The sequence below is a fragment of the Cydia pomonella genome, chromosome 8 (genome assembly GCF_033807575.1).
Source record: "Cydia pomonella isolate Wapato2018A chromosome 8, ilCydPomo1, whole genome shotgun sequence".
Lineage (NCBI taxonomy): Eukaryota > Metazoa > Arthropoda > Insecta > Lepidoptera > Tortricidae > Cydia > Cydia pomonella.
Window position 1 is genome coordinate 22,189,531 of NC_084710.1, and position 17,750 is coordinate 22,207,280.

General features: G+C 37.2%; 1 protein-coding gene and 1 non-coding gene across 2 annotated transcripts in view; both read left to right on the plus strand.

Moving 5' to 3' along the window:
- The window catches only part of LOC133520829 (mucin-2-like), a 37,677-nt gene extending 24,912 nt beyond the window's left edge, over positions 1-12,765 (plus strand). Inside the window, exons 2-8 of the mRNA XM_061855507.1 lie at positions 974-1,153; positions 2,053-2,179; positions 5,755-5,866; positions 6,805-6,925; positions 7,261-8,822; positions 12,030-12,152; positions 12,228-12,765. Of these exons, the coding sequence (XP_061711491.1) occupies positions 1,032-1,153; positions 2,053-2,179; positions 5,755-5,866; positions 6,805-6,925; positions 7,261-8,822; positions 12,030-12,152; positions 12,228-12,520 (2,460 nt within the window). The 5' untranslated portion in view covers positions 974-1,031 and the 3' untranslated portion in view covers positions 12,521-12,765. The remainder of the gene's footprint in view (positions 1-973; positions 1,154-2,052; positions 2,180-5,754; positions 5,867-6,804; positions 6,926-7,260; positions 8,823-12,029; positions 12,153-12,227) is intronic.
- On the plus strand, positions 11,913-11,986 carry Trnai-aau (transfer RNA isoleucine (anticodon AAU)). The gene has a single exon. It is a non-coding gene; the product is annotated as a tRNA-Ile (tRNA).
- Positions 12,766-17,750: the final 4,985 nt, after the last annotated feature.

The window sequence follows — 17,750 nt, forward strand, 5'->3', positions numbered from 1 at the left end:
TATCCGTGCTCATCACACAAATAAATGCCCTTACCAGGATTTGAACCCGGGACCATGAGCTTCATAGGCAGGGTCACTACTAGGCCAGACCAGTCATTAAGCTTACTTATTTCTGTAAGGCGATGATGAAGTCATTATATGGATAAAACATATTTTAGAAAATGGCCGCTTCTGTAGACAATACAATAAAAGTTCCTGGTACACGTATAGCTACGAGTATAACCGATTTGAATCTCGAGCACTGAAAAAATGTCTCGTTTATCCTTACAGACGAGATATTTTTTTAGCACTCTACTCGCTACAGTACTCGCCCAGAGTAATTTAATAAAATGAAGCGTTTTTTAATAAAGTAAATATTTTTGGAAATAATCGCACCTAAAGAGAAAAAATATGTGCCCCCCTCCAAAAAATATGAAAAAAATTGCAAAATAAAACTACTTATAGCAAATATGATCAGTTCTGCCGTCTTTGAGTTATTGCAAAAAGTCTTCTCTTCTTAGTAAAAATACGTATAAAGCGCTACGAAGGTATTCCGGTATGATTGTAATGTATATGATACTTAAATACCCCCAATTTAGCCTATTCTGACAGAATGGTAACTACGGAACCCTAAACTAAGCATGGCCCCGGCATGCTCTTGGCCGATTTTTAACAGACTTCAAAAAAGGAGTAGGTTCTCAATTCGACCCATTTTTTTTTGTATGTATGTTACTCGATATCTCCGAGAATCGTGAACCGATTATCAAATTTTTTTTTTTAATCTAACGAATATAACCCCGAGATGGTCCCGTTGGCACCAAGTCGGGGTCTGATGATGGGATCTTGGAGAAATCGAGGGAACTCTTCAAATGTTATAGGTACATGTATGACGCTTTTGGTAATATATGAAGTCGGTTTTTTTAAAGTTTTTATTTTAAAAAAAATCGATTGTGCACAAAAACAATAACCCATAGACCTTCTTTTTCTTTCACAGGTAGACATTTCAACATGCCAAGATAAGAAGCCACGATGGATTGGCAGTGACACTGACAATGACAGTAGCAAGTGTTCGGACTGTAAAGACTCAGATATGGTGCGTGGTGGTGGTAATAGTGATGGTGGTGGTGGGAGTGGTGGGGTTGAACGGGGACCATGTGTGCATGGTGCAGCAGAAGTAAGTCACATGATGTTTGTTACTTTGATGCTCTAAAGCCTATCATGACTGTCAGACCTTTAACACATTGGCGGAGGATTTGAACAGCGTCTGTACGCGATGGACAACGTTTCTCGTGGCTGTATATTGTATAAGCCAAAGTGGGACCAAAATTTGGACCATATTTGTGACAGCTAGAGGCCAAGTCAATTCAACTATTGAAAGCATAACAGTATACATGAGAATATCCTAAATATAGTGTCGCTTTGAATACTTATCAGAAATCAGAAATTATTTATTTGCATCGATATAGTATGGGGATTTTACCATACAGTTTTACAGTTCATGTTTCTAGCTTGCATGCAAGCGTGCAAATTTATAATCAGTAAATTTATAAAAAAAAAATTAAGACTAATGATAGAGAACCTTAAGAGCAAGCATTTCACTCCAATTTGTTTTTTTTTATTGGAAACGTCCAGCTGTAGCGGACTTTATTAATTAAATAAACCTTTGACCATATAGATCTTGGTAACAAAAACGTTGAAGAAATTGCTGAAAGCAGTAAATGTGGTGTTAATGCAACTTCTCCAAGAAAAAATTAAGGATCTCTCTCTCTCTCTCTCTCTCTCTCTCTCTCTCTCTCTCTCTCTTCCCCCTTCTCTTTGTGTCTCTCGTTAACAAGGTGGAATATCTTCTAATTCTCTCAGATTTCTGTTACTTGCACAATATTTTAACTTTTGTTGATACGAAATAATCTCCACTTCACTCAGCCTTCACCTCTCTTGCACTATATTGTCTCCTCCAAAATTTATTTACTTACCAGTCTTATTTATCAAGTAGTTGCATTTGCCTATCAATTAGTAGCAACTATCCTAATGACAATATAAGCAAACATAATCATAATTTGTTTGTGTTTACAGATACAATATCACGAAGCGCGTGAAGTACCGCGCTCCGATGTCCGTACGCACATACGAGTGGTGCTTCTCCATGCCGCCAAGATGTTCCAAATGGAGCACAGAGATGCGGGATCTTACTAGACTCGAGGTTATTATTATCTTCAACTTACTTCACATCAGTATCTTCATCAAGTTGATCATCTTCTATAACGTCATGATTATCCTTAAGATCATTATCATACCCAACCACGTCATAATTATTATCTACGTTACAAGTGATCCATGCCACCAAAATGCTGCAAATGGAGCACAGAGATGCGGGCTCTTACTAAACACGAAGTTATTGCAACTTTCAACTAACCTTATCAGTATCTTCATCAAATTAATCGTTATCTTGTATAACATCGTGAAAATCCTTAAGATCATTATAATTCCCAACCACGTCATAATTATTAATAATATTATCAATGTTACGAGTTGTGCTTCTCCATGCCGCTGAGATGTTACAAATGGAGCACAGAGATGCGAGATGGCATTAGACTTGAGGTTCTTAATTATTATTGTCTTCAACTATAATTGTCATTAACGGTATCCTTAGTACCTTCATCATTATATTCCTCGAAATCATCGTTAATTATTGAAATCATTAGAAATTAATTGTTATCTTAAACCACATTGTTATCATCGTTCACATCTAGTTGTTCATTCAAATTATCTTCCGTGACATATATCTGTAAATATCAGTCGTTTATTTCATATCCATTAACCAATGCATAAGATTAGATATTAACCATTTATCATTTAATTTAGTTATTTTTATAGATAATAATTAGGAACATATATAGTCTATTTAATAGCCTTTTATCAGATGTAGGTCCCTAAATACTGCAATTTACTCCGAAGCAAAAACCTTCCTATAATTCTGTTAGATCAAATTGATTTGTAGTTTCCGTAGCAGGATATGACTAGTTTAATATTTCCTTGAATACGTCCAGTTTGTCTAAACGAGCCTGCAAGTTCGGATTTTATTACTAAATATTTTTCTGCGATAAATTAACATTTTTGGGTAATTTAATCCATTTTAAAGTTATTGCATAGTCAATCTTTTAGTAATTGTAGAAAGCAAATGAAGTACCTACCTTCTTATGTATTGCCATTGAAAAGAACAATATGAAAATATGAATAACTGTATACAGTTTTACAGAAATAGTGAAATCCTTTGTCTAAAGCAGTAGCTGTTGATTGTAAAATTGTTTACTACAATGTTTTTACCTATAACGGATCAATGGTGTTTCGGACTTTTTGGGGGCGTGCGCGGAGCCGGAGCCAAGAAGTAGAAGCCCTTTTGACAATTTAATGAGATGAAAGGGGTACACCGAGTGGATGCTGCCCATACCCCTGTCATGGGATCGCCCATCCGCCAGGCTGTGAATACTATTGAGAGTTAATGGAATCGAAAATGTACCAGGGTATTAGATAAAGGCGATGGACTAAATGCTGGGTCAAAAAACCCAATCCTGAGCAAGAAATCCGTTTTCCCGGTCTGGCGCCAGGGTCCGCTTTCCTACTTAATTTTCTTCTCCGAATGCGACCTATCAAGTAATAATAAAATGTACCTCTAATTACCCTTTAAATATATATTGTATATTATATTTTGACGACCGGTCTGGCCTAGTGGGTAGTGACCCTGCCTATAAACCCGATGGTCCTGGGTTGGAATCCCGGTAAGGGCATTTATTTGTGTAATGAGCACACATATTTGTTCCTGAGTGTTTTCTATGTATTTAAGTATTTGTATATTAAATATATCGTTGTCTGAGTACACCCACAACACGAGACTTCTTGGCTTACCGTGGGATTTGGTCAATTTGTGTATGAATGTCCATATAATATTTATTTATATCAGGCAAATAATTTAAGCACTTGTGCATTGGTATGAGGCATTGAAAAAATACATTTACTAAGATTATTCCATGCGTACTTTGCATCGAAACGGAAATTAAAGGCCACCAGCTAAGTACTACATACAAATCCACTTTCCCATTAAAGCATAACTTTATTATAGGCGGTAATCGTCTTAGTGATTACTTGAATATGCATCTAATAGGCGGAGAGCAACCCCAGAAAAAGGTTTACAATTTTGGAGAACAAATAAATAAATAAATATTATAGGACATTATTATACAAATTGACTAAGTCCCACAGTAAGCTCAATAAGGCTTGTGTTGAGGGTACTTAGACAACGATATATATAATATATAAATATTTATAAATACTTAAATACATAGAAAACACCCATGACTCAGGAACAAATATCCATGCTCATCACACGAATAAATGCCCTTACCAGGATTTGAACCCGGATCCATCGGCTTCGTAGGCGGGGTCACTACCCACTAGGCCAAACTGGTCGTCAAAGAAACCCGTCTAGCTAGTTTGATGTACTATAATTATGGGTATACTAGTATGTTACTGCAGCTGTTTGTTGGTGCAGGAAGAATAGGTTTTTGAAATACATCGAAAAAACTGCAGCTTTTTTTACAAGCTTTATTTAACTTGCAATGAATGTATCTATGTTTGTAGGGGTCAAATCTTGCAAGTTAAATTTGACCCACTTCCCGGTTTTCGATGAACCTGAAAATTTGCACGCATATGTAAATCGGATGACCAAGCAATATTATGATGGCATAGAACTGATCTGATGATGAAGACAGGAGGTGACCAAAGGAACTCTAAATAACAACGCAACCAAATTATGTTTGGGATTTTTAGAATTGTCTCGGTGTGCAGTAGTCGTCTGTGGAAAGAAAAGTACAGTCAGCGATAAAAGCTTGTACCAAAATATTATTCTGTATAACAGTTTCTATAATAGTATAATTGTGTTTTAAATTGATTTCGAGCTCTTAGTCTATTAGGTCGATTCGCCATCCTTGAGTGAATCTAGATCAGAGCACAGTGACTGTCATAATATTACTTCATACTCACGAAGTTACCGGTATTGTCTTTAAATACAATGAGATTTGCTTTGGGGTCACGTTTAGCCTTTGGAATCGTGGAATCCAGTCACTTTCAGACATAATTACATTGACTAGGTATGTGACAGTAACTGGAAATCCTGATATATTATTTTATGGTACCTATGAATCTAAAATCTATTTACAATGAAATTATGAATTAAGTGAAGGAAACACTGTTAAAGAAGGTTTTTACAAGACGTTTTATTTTCTATTTAAGATTTGTTGAATCTAATACCTAGTAAAATATAAGTGTTTACAAGTCAAGTATAAAATGGGGAGAAATAGTTATAAAAAATCTCCCTAACAATATTATATTACATCTTTAAGTTAAAATAGTATGAAACTCAAAAATACGCTTCATTGTCTACATCGTTATCAGGCTAAGGAAAAAGGAAACATTTACCAAACGACACTTCAACACAAGAAAAATCTTCCTTAGTATATCGCAGTAGAACTTCTTCTGCCTCCCCTTTAAAATTCAAACCTTAATATTTTTCTAACAGAGTACAAAATTCCGTTATAAAGCATTGTTTGCTGCAATATCACTTGATTTTTCACACCTTTTTCCAAATGAAACCCTATTACCCTAGAAACAAAGTCGATTCTTTGCTTTTTGATTTAAAACAATACAGCATCACTTGATTTGGTACTTTTTTCCAAATTATACCTTACTACCTTAATAACCTGGTTGCTATTCGGTTTCCAGACGGAGGAAAGAACAGCGGAGGTGGCGGTGTGTTGCCCCGGTTACAAGATGAAGGATGTATCCTGTGTGCCGGTGTGTCCACCGGGGAGGACCGGAAACGGATGCTCTGAGGGTAGAACGCTTTTTGTTTATGTTGCGCTGGTAACCTGTTGTGTGGACGTTGCTTTAAAGATCAACGTTAGGTACGATGGGAGTAGCTAGTCTGTGTGCTCGTCACTGTCTCAGTAAATGACATCTTTAATCTTAGGTCACTGTCAATATATGTGACAATAGAATGTCATTTATTGGGCTTTTGGCATGTCGAACACTCGAACGTTTACCTTATATAACTGACCTTTCATAACTTAGGTGCCTGTTTTTCCTGTCATCTTAATTTTATCGTTGAATTGTGAGAATCTATGAAAATCAAGAAAAATGTACTGAGATGACAAATAGGACGTAGAACCTAGCGCAGGGAGTAAACAACGATAAAAAAATTAGATTGAAAAGGCTCAGTAATATGCATCATGCATATAAAAACATATTTATACCTGACAATTACTCCAATTCAATAATCTTATACGAGTTCATATTTTTCGTCGATGTTATCGAACTAGCTTATTCCGTCTTAATGAAAATAGTCATAAATATCATAATTATACGTAATTTCAACTTGAAAATTTATAGCAGTTATTATTAATAGGAAACAGCGTTAAATGTTTCCTGATATCTTTGATTTATTGCAGACATAAAATCAAATAGTAGCTTTCAATTGCATCTATGAATACCTATTAATATTACTAACCACTTAATGACCTTATAACAGACTAGAAAAACGTATGTCTTCATTAATAACAAAAACCTCTCATTTAAGTCAATTAATTTCTTTCATAATACACTGTTACAATACACAAAATATTAATAAGTAAATCACAAAATCTGGTTACAATAAATAATAAGATATCACGAGTTGAAGATAGTGAACCAACATAAGAACCAGAAAATATTTTAGCCACCTATAACTTTTTGTAACGCAAAATCAGCGAAAATTCTAATCCTGAAATATTTCAGACTGTCCAAAAAACAAATGGGGTCCTAATTGCGTGAAGGAATGCAAAACATGTACAGAACATGGCACCTGTTCTGCGGTGACAGGAGAATGTCGGTGCCAGGATGGATGGCAAGGTGAGAGGTGGGTTACCACTAATGTATTCTTCTCAAATTGTATGTCTCATCTCATTGCGAGGCAAAAGCATAAGTTTCCTCATCTGAGAGTAATAATTTCAATATGCTACAAACCCAGCATTTTTAGAGATTTGATTACAATTTAATTTTGAGGTGGTATAATAATATACTACTGTATTTTCCTTACATTTTGGTGCTGAATTATTCGACATCTAAATTAAATTCCGCATTTTGTTTTGGAATCTGTCGCAGATGCTTATTTTTCTTCCGTCAAATTAGTTCTGTCAAATCAGTGAAGTCACTAATAGATTTATAGTCAGTCACCATTAAACTGTTTTCCAGATGTGAAGTGAGACAGAGCTCTCCTGCAACGATGGAAGAACTTTCAGCTACCAAGTCACTTAACTTACCTACCTCAAGAGCTGATCACGAAGTAACTTCTATGACTAGTACTACTGGGACTACCACTACAAAAACACCAGTTACCACATCAGTGAGAATTCCAATCACTGCAGCTTCAACGACAACAACGTTACCTACAACTTCTAAACCTACTACGACAAGTACAATAACAACAACAACTACTACTACAAGTACTACGACTACGACTATGAGACCTGTTGCAACAACTTTATTGACAAGCGCTCCAACATCAACAGTGGAAACTACTATACAGTCGTCTAAGATAGCTACCGTAGAAGCTAAAATGCCATATGAAGAGCCAACTACAACAATTAAAAATACAAATTGGAATAACTGGACTTTGACTACACCTTGGATTTTGTCTACCGATAAATCTATACCTCCGACGAAAATGTCGTTTACCACGGTTAGTCCAATTTTCATTAAACCAACTTTTTCTACAAAGAATATTGAAAGTACTATAGCTTCTGTTAAAGGAACAACTACTAGAAAATCATTGCCTACAACCGAGCCTTTAGAATTACCAACACAATCTACTAAAACATTTGAAATGTCAACAACGACTTTGAGAACTCCTAAACCACACTTAATAACGGAGCCTACAATTAAAGAAGCTACAAGAAGACCAGAAACAACTATCAAAATTTATCCAACAACAATCAAGTTTAAGCCTAAAGAAATTTGGATAAGACCAGCGCAAAAAGGTGAATTATTAATTGAAACGAAGACCAAACCAATTTCGGAACCACCAAAGCATAAAAATATAGCGAAAAAAGAAACTACACTAAACACTACACCAAGAACTATCATGGTTTCAATAATACCAACGTCTTTGTCTTATGCTACCTTCAAAAAGATAGCTCTGACTACCGCATCATACTTTACATCTAAAAATGTAACTGGAAAACCAACAGAAATGTTCACAAGGTCGATGTCATCAACACCCGCACCTGCCAAACCATCCAGCACATCGAAAAACTTTCAAAATACCACTAAACCACACTTTACAGAAGATAATAATGCCACTAACAGCATGCGCACGACCGCTAAACCTTTAACTATCTCTTCAACTAATCCAACATTGAAACGGAACTATAAAACTTCCACTAAAACTTTGGAAACAGTGACAGAGAATATAGTTAAAAGAAACAATACTCCTGTCCAAGCCAAAGATAACGTTACTAAAACAACAACAACTGCAAAACCTGATGAAGAGTTTCATATTTTGACAGAACCGGAGCATATAACAGCTGTGATGGATAAACCGGATCGATCATCAGTAGACTTGATATCGGTGATCAGTATAGCTGGAGGGGTGATGATGACTGTGATCACCGTGGCTGTGGTGATCGTGATGCTGGAGAGGTGCAAGCGGCCGAGGTATGAGGATAAGATGAACAGCATCAGGATGCAAGTGATGATTGATAATAATGACGGACCGCCGCCATATGTGAGGAATATCTTTAATACGCCATTGCCTGGTAAGTTTCATTTACTTTATCTCATTAATAATTTATGCCAAAAAATCTGGCTACACTTTCTGTTTTTAAAGTGTTCCTCGTAAAAACTCTAGTTAAGAGGAAATACCAGCTGAGCCTTCGCAGATTTGAGAATTTTATGTAAATATCTACGTCATCTAGGGCCAAAATCCAGAGACGAAAATGTCGTGGAAAAATTACCACTAATGTATCCTCTTAATGAAAATACCGATATATGCATTTATGCAATTTAAGTAATAATTGTCTATATTATAATAATAATTAATAATCATCAAAGTAAGGTCAATGCTTGGGTCTGGTAAGTATGGTCGCAGAGTTAGTATTTGTAGGCTTTATTTTGGGCCCTAGTTATAAAGAATAAGAAACCGTTTCTTGTCAGATAGGTAACAAAGTACAATAACTTTAAAAATGGAATTTGCGCCAAAAGGAACGGACTGAGCATACGCTGCGTCAGACATTGCAGAGGGCCTACCGCGAACCACGTTCGACGTGTTGCCTCTCTGTCGCACTTGTAAATTCGTGCGTAAGTGTGATAGGGAGGCAACACGTCGAACGTGGTTCGCGGTAGGCCCTCAGAGCCCATCAACGTGCTCACTAGCGCCACTGGAAAATAATTGTTATTGCTTAAATTTAACGATAGATATTTAAAAAAGGGGGCCGCTATGTACTGTATTTTGTATTTAAGTACCTTTTGAATACATCAAACTAGTTTCTATGTTGTTGGATTCGTCGATCTATGAACTCGAAACAAAAAACAGCCGTTTTAACTTTGGACGCCTAGATTGACGAATCCAGTAACGTAAAAACTATTATGATGTATTCAAAAGGTATTTAAATACAAAATACAGTACGTAGCGGCCCCCTTTTTAAGGTTCCGTAGCCAAATGGCAAAAAACGGAACCCTTATAGATTCACATCACAGTCCTATATATATTTACCTGGAACACACATTTATAATAATAATATACACCGTGTCCAATAAGTTCGAATACAAACTTTTAGCACTTGCTGTATAGACATACGGATCGCTGGATATAAAATTCTTATTTTAATTTAAAAAATATATTGACATAAACATAGTACTATAATTTCATGAGTCACGTATTTTTAGTTTGGCTTGAATACACGATGAAGTACGTTCGTGAAGAAATTATTATAAAATTCCTTAAAGGCGACAGGCCATGTGCTATATTCAAGGCGTTACAACCGCATGGAATTAAACGGAATCTGGTTTATACTACTATAAAAAGGTATAAAGAGATCTCTTCTACAGAGGACAGGAAAAGATCCGGTCGGCCCCGCTCAGCTAGAACTGAAAAAGTGGTAAAGGCTATAAGAGAGCGAATTCGGCGGAAAAAACACCGATCTATTAGAAAATTAGCTGCTGATCTGAAAATTTCCAGGGGATCTGTACATAATATATTGAAAAAAGATCTTGGATGTCATGCTTATAAAAAACGAAAAGTACATGGCATTTCAGATGCAACCAAGAAAAAGAGAGTAGAAAGATGTAGCACCATACTTTCTTGGCACGCAGGTGACGAATTTGTTTTCTCAGACGAGAAACTCTTTGTGTTAGAGCAGCCTCATAACGCCCAGAACGACCGGTTGTGGGCAGCACGGATAGAAGACATTCCAGAGTATGAAAAGAATGTGCCTAGGTTCCAGAGCTCACCATCAGTGATGGTTTGGGGTGCTCTTTGTAAGAGGGGCAAACTGCCTCTAGTTTTTATTGATAAAGGCGTCAAAATCAATGCGGCATACTATAAATCGGAGGTTTTGGAGAAAAATGTTGCCCCAAATTTAAAAAATATGTTTGCAGACGATTATTATGTTTTCCAACAAGACGGAGCTCCGTCGCATACGGCAAACGCTGTTCAAGCTTGGTGCAAGGCTAATTTGACCGATTTTTTGCCGAAAACTGAATGGCCACCAAGTTCTCCAGATTTAAACGTACTAGATTATTTCGTATGGTCATACATGCTCTCGAAACTAAATAATTATAAAGTCGCAAACCTGAGCCATTTTAAAAAGGTTATCATGCAAATATGGGACGATATGCCGATGGATGCGGTGCGTGCCGCTTGTGACTCTTTTGAGAAACGTTTGAAACTTGTAAAAAAAGTTAAAGGTGGAGTTATTCCAAAACATTTGTTGTAAATATTGTATATAAATGTGGCTTTCATTTAATATAATTTTCATAACATAAACTACGCGTAAATTTATTTTATTAAGGATCATAACTGTATTCGAACTTATTGGACACGGTGTAAATATTTCGCGGCTTCGTCTGCGTTGAATAAAAAAAAATAACCTTTATCAAAAAATATCTATCCGATGTCCCGAGAGTACAGAGAAGCGCTGGTGGTCTAGCGGTAAGAGCGTGCGACTTGCAATCCGGAGGTCGCGGGTTCAAACCCCGGCTCGTACCAATGAGTTTTTCGGAACTTATGTACGAAATATCATTTGATATTTACCAGTTGCTTTTCGGTGAAGGAAAACATCGTGAGGAAACCGGACTAATCCCAACAAGGCCTAGTTTACCCTTTGGGTTGGAAGGTCAGATGGCAGTCGCTTTCGTAAAAATTTGTGCCTACGCCAAATCTTGGGATTAGTTGTCAAGCGGACCCCAGGCTCCCATGAGCCGTGGCAAAATGCCGGGACAACGCGAGGAAGAAGAAGAAGAAGTCCCGAGAGTACAGAATATTCGTTCGTAGATACCAAATCTCAACTAAATCGATTCAGTGGGTAAAACGTGAAAAGGTATAGACAGACTTGACAGATTTCCTTTCGCAGTTAAGTAAGGATATTATCTAGACTTGTACTTGACTCGTCAGAAAAACCAAAAGAACCTATGACCACCCTACTCTCTCGGGTCCTAATTTGCTGTATTTGCTCAGTATGGTTCGTGTCATCCAGGATGACGCGCAGTTTTATCAAATTTAACCTTTATTAACATTACATGACGAGTCAAGGCACGTGTCTCCGTGAATAACATTACGAGTATCTAATCAAGGCATTATGTGTAATAGCAATAAGCTACAGATACACTAATTCACCATCTTACCCAATGGCCCATTAGCTCAGTTGGTTAGAGCGTCGTGCTAATAACGCGAAGGTCGCGGGTTCGATCCCCTCATGGGCCACTTCTCTTTTTGCTTTTTTTCCTTAAACATTTTTATTTTTCAGAGCCACCAAGAACTGAAAAATGCCATTACCAGCCAATTTCAACTCTGGACAGGAACTTGAAACAATTCATGAGGCCAGTGGTTGTTCAAACAATTTCTCCTATGATGTTGGAAAACTTTAGAGGTTTGTTAAAAAATATCCTCTAAAAACATTTTTTTTATAAATAAATATATGTTCTAAGCAATAATTTTTTTACAGGAATTCTAGAATGTCATTATGACCACTTGCCCAGAAGAAGCGTCGAGTATCCAACGTTACAGTCGCATTGTTCAATGGCGCCATCTTTGAGTGGTTGTGATGAACTACGTCAACCGCGACCCGACTCGCTCGCTGAGTCCGCTGTAGAAGCGCTCAAATGTGAAGCTAAGCTAGACGTTATTGATAACACCACATCTGAACCCTTGTATGCTGAAATACCATGTTGGAGACCACCTTCAGAACACGCAATTGAGGTTGTCAATTTGAACGGCGAAGCTGTGACAGAATTATGACTTAAAAGCTACCAAATATAGATGCAAGTTTGACTACTGGCCGATAGATGGCGCAAATTATAAAACTTAAGCGTTATCCCAAAGATTTTATTTTAAGACGGTTTTGAAATAATTAATGTTTTATGTGGTTGTTTTGTGAAAATAAATTTGTGTGTGATTAATAGAGTTTAATAATTTGAAATTTGTTGTTTTTAATTAAACACATTAATCGTAACAAATCGCAATAAAGTATGCGATATGAAGAAGTTTGTTGTGACTAATACTTACCTAAATTACTTGTAATATATCCTTTATTCATTTATTCATTCGGTAATATACATGTATATATACCTAAAGTGCAGACTATATAGTTATGTACTGTAAACAAAAAAAACTGTGTTTCCATACAAAGTTGTACTCGTAATTCATGATCGTTATAGATGGCACCACTTGACGGTGGTGTTAGAAGCGCGTACTTCTTTTTGGTTCATATTCTTACATAGATGAAATTAAGATTTATTATTACTAGATGCTGCCCCCGACTTCGTCTGCGTGAAATGATGATCAGAAGCACGGTCGTATTTACTCGTACGCAAGCCAAATATAAATCTTATGCCGTTGTTGAGACGTTCGAGATTCGTTTGACAGATGTCAGTTTTTAAACTGTAGGGCGAAGATGGTCGGCTGTTTATCATTTGTTACCATGTCTGTCACGTTCTAACAAGTATTTAAGGGCGAAAGTGACAGGCATAGTGACAGGTGATAAAAATGGAACCATGCTGCCACTGCTGAAATGTCTAACGATTTCGATGAAATTTGCTATATGGGGGTTTTCGGGGGCAAAAAATCGATCTAGCTAGGTCTTATGTCTGGGAAAACGCGCATTTTTGAGCTTTTATATGTTCTCCGAGCAAAGGTCGGTATCCTAGATATTTGTATTTAAGAGGAAAGGCCAGCTGAGCCCCTTTTCAAATTTAACAATTTTAGGCTGATGCAGCATAGTAGAAAAATCCTGCGTACAAATCTCAAAAATCGAGGCTTCGTACTAGACTGTTTCCTCCTCCAGAACTTAACCAAACATAACGAAATTTTGAAATCTAAATGGTATATGAAGTTATGTGTCGGACTGTTTTGCTTTTTGGGCTCATTTGGTATCAGTCTTAATACCATGCTATTCTTTGCGGCCTAGTTAGACCATTTTTGCGATGTTTGCAGTGTTACCATTAAAACAATTAAAAAAAAACACTCCGACACAGATATTGATATAAAAGTTTTTTATACTACGTCGGTGGCAAACAAGCATACGGCCCGCCTGATGGTAAGCAGTCTCCGTAGCCTATGTACACCTGCAACTCCAGAGGAGTTACATGCGCGTTGCCGACCCAAACCCCCCCCCCCCCTCCCCCTCGTTGAGCTCTGGCAACCTTACTCACCTGCAGGAACACAACACTATGAGTAGGGTCTAGTGTTATTTGGCTGCGGTTTTCTGTAAATATTATTCTATGTTAAAAAAAACATTGAGGAGGAAACAGTCGAGTAAGTTTATATGGACCAAAAGACAATCTAGCTTCACGAGAACTGTACGGAAAGTGTTAAGAGAAATTCCTATAGTTGCGATTTTTCCATACTAACACTCTCGACTGTTTCCTCCCTCGATTTTTAACCTAGAGCAATGATTTTTTCAAATAAGATCAATATCATCAATATCTGTGCAGCTATGTATTGCTTTTTTGGAATATTTTATTTTGAAGAAACTTACAGCGCCTCGAAAATCCCAGTGGCTCAATTGAATTGGCTGCAAGAAAAGACGCAGTATACAAATATGACAACAAATATCCAAAAAATCAAAACAGCGGTACTTATAGATATTGATCTTATTTGAAAAAATCATTGCTTTAGGTTAAAAAATTGAGGGAGGAAACAGTCGAGAGCGTTAATATGGAAAAATCGCAACTAGGAATTCCTCTAAAGGCCTCTCACAATTAGCAATCCGATAAAAATTGAGTTATACGAACCCCCCGCCACTGCCACAGAGTCATCTTGGAGGCAACCAGTGTTATCGTAACCACTATGTAAGTACCTACGTGGTAAGTACCCAAATGTGAATCCAAAGTGTGACTAAAATCGGAATCCATTAAAAGTTTTGAATAAAGATGTTGGCTGTATTTAATAGTACGAGTAAGGGCGGTAAACAAAAATTTACGAACAAGTGTTAATTAAATAAAATGAATTTATAAAATGAAAAAAAAACATTAACATTTATTTACAGTACATATGGTGCTACTTTACCGCACTAGTGCGAAAATTAGCATATTACGTTACTATGTCGAACATTTAAAGGGCCATATGTACTGTAAAACGTTGTATGATACATGTGCGAATAGGTAATTCGCAACTCGTGTCGATTTAAAACACTCCCTTCGGTCGTGTTTTAATTTATCGTCACTCGTTTCGAATTTCCTATTTTTCGCACTTGTATCGTAATGTACTATTTTATACTACATTGGTACCAAGAAGCATACGGCCCGCCAGATGGTAAGCAGTCTTCGTAGCCTATGGCCCTATATGTGCGTATGTCGAAAATTTAAAGGGTCATATGTACTGTAAAACCACTCGTTTCGAGTTTCCTATTTTTCGCACTTGTATCGTAATGTACCTACCATTAAAATACTTGGGCTCCAAAAGTTTCTTGTTATGTACCACTAACCAATGCTATTAAATATCGGCATAAATAATACAGGATGTGTATTTAGTCACCTGCAATCATTTACGGGTCGAATAAATAGATCATACTGAACAACTTTTACTATGCGACCAACCCAGAATTCGCGAAAAAATTGGCTGTTTCATACATTTTGGCTGTCTGACCTTGACATTTTCAATGGGAGATTAATTTTTTTTTCGCAATTTCGTGTCAATTCAATTCAATTCAATTCAAATATACTTTATTCATGTAGGCCTAGCAACAAGCACTTATGAATAGTAAGACAGTATTACATATAATTATCTTAATCTAATTATCAGAGCAATTTATTGATGTTGTAAATATTATTCCATATATAATACTAATGAATATAATTCATAGATCAAATTTAATACTAAAACTTTCACAAAATATAGTCATACAAAAAAAAATGTATAAAAAATACTAGTCTAGATTGGTCCCATAGTAAAAGTTGCGCAGTATGACCTTATTCACCCCGTAAATTATTGCAAGTGACTCAGCCTGAATAGTTATCGTGGAAACTTCGCTGCAGCGATGTTATACTATTATAAAAAACATTGCAAATAACCTGATGTAATGAAATGATGTATTTTATTAACTAATTTTGCTCACGAAAAAAAAAATTGTAAGTATTAAAAAGGTTTGAACCCGCGACCTCCGGATTGCAAGTCACACGCTCTTACCGCTAGAGGCCACCAGCGCCTCACATAGACATAGACATAATAATGTAGAGGTTGGTGGAATGTCAAAGAAAACTTTTTAGCCACAGTAAATTCACTGTCATCTTTCGACACATGATTAAAATTATTAGAACGCCTTGCCCCCTTTGCGGACCAAGTGTCTTGACACCAAAAGCTACGAATTCGTAGTTGGTGCCGAGCTATACTTATTAAATTAAATTAAATTATCATTTATTTCAGATCTTTACAATCCATAGATTTTGTTAGTTTATCTAAGCTACGTACCTAATAACTAGTGTTAGTATTTACTAATTACAACTAAACTAAACTAAAAAGTAACAAAACAACGTACAGTACCCCTAGTGTAAATTTGATCGACATCATAACGTGACGAACGCGTTTGCGTTAAGTCTCATTTTGTATAGGATTTTGAGTTTCCAAAACGTCCCGCTTGGCGCGCTCTTTCTAAATCCAATACAAAATGAGACTAAACGCAAACGCGTACGTCACGTTTCAAAATCGAATTTATTTACACTAGGGGTACTAGTCGCCCAGTCACAACTACCAGGTGCCTCCATATTCGACAGTCGCATCTATCGGATAATACTTTCAGAAAGCTGTTGGGACTGCTTCTCGCTCGTTGCATTAAAGATGCTGAGCGCTTACGCAAGATGGCATGGAACCCGTCTGTGCGCGCCTCTGCAAACATCGTCGAGGCGCTACAGAACCGTGACAGCCCCATCAGCATTCTGAAAGTATTATTATACTGAACTCTGAGAGCGTTTGCGGAACGCTGGGTGTACCTAATCCACAGGCTGCTCGTGTAGAATGTCTGACTGTAGGCTTTAAAAAGCGTTATTTTAACCTTGTCTGTACAGCGAGCGAACCTGCGTTTTTTACTTACTGCGACGTTTTTTACTTACTTTTTGCTTACTGCGATTTATTCGTTTTAAAACGCTCTTAAGGGGTGTTAAGAGAGCTTATTTGGGACGACCGACTGGTCGCCGTCCAGTGGGACAACGCAGATACCGCTGGAGCGACAGTGTACAGGCGGATCTGTGCCAACTGGCAGGAAGTGGCACAGGATCGGGACAGATGGCTCTCGTTTTGGAGGCCAAGACCCTCTTTGGATCACTGCGCCACAATAGTTAGTTAGTTAAAACGCTCTTGGGCGTCGGTCGCCACCCCTGTAATCTTGTATGATACGTATTATTATTATTATGAGCCCATATTGTCCCACTGCTGGGCAAAGGCCTCCCTCTTATTCTTCCACGTGTCCCTATCCTCGGAAGTCTCCCACCAGTCTCTGTCGAAGGCATCAAGTTCGTCCCGCCATCTCCGACGAGGTCTACCTCACGGTAGGCGTCACCGCCTTACATACGTAACAAATGCATTATCAAATTCTACATAGGGAGCACATTCGACACCGCACCAACAGTCCTTGACCAGAGGACATCCGAATAGCAGATAATTCGCGCAAACACGATTGCACTATCGCATCGTTTCCATGTGACGACACCGTTTCGCTGAATCAGGGTTCTGTACCGAAACAAACAGGAAATAATATGCGAAAATGTTGGTTCTGAGAATCGCGGTATGTACATATGTAAATAACACGATAGAGATTAGAAATCCTTGATAGTATAAAACTGGCCATGTACAAGGTGCCCGTGAGCATTGCGAGAGATTTTAACGGTGCATTCCTGATGGCAACAGAAGCAAAAAATGTTAAGTATATGACTTTTTGTTAAATTCGACAAAAAAAAATTGTTTTTTTTTCTCCTTTTTTTGAACACTCCTGTACATAAAACGTAATTTTTATTGATAAACACATAACCTAAAATTA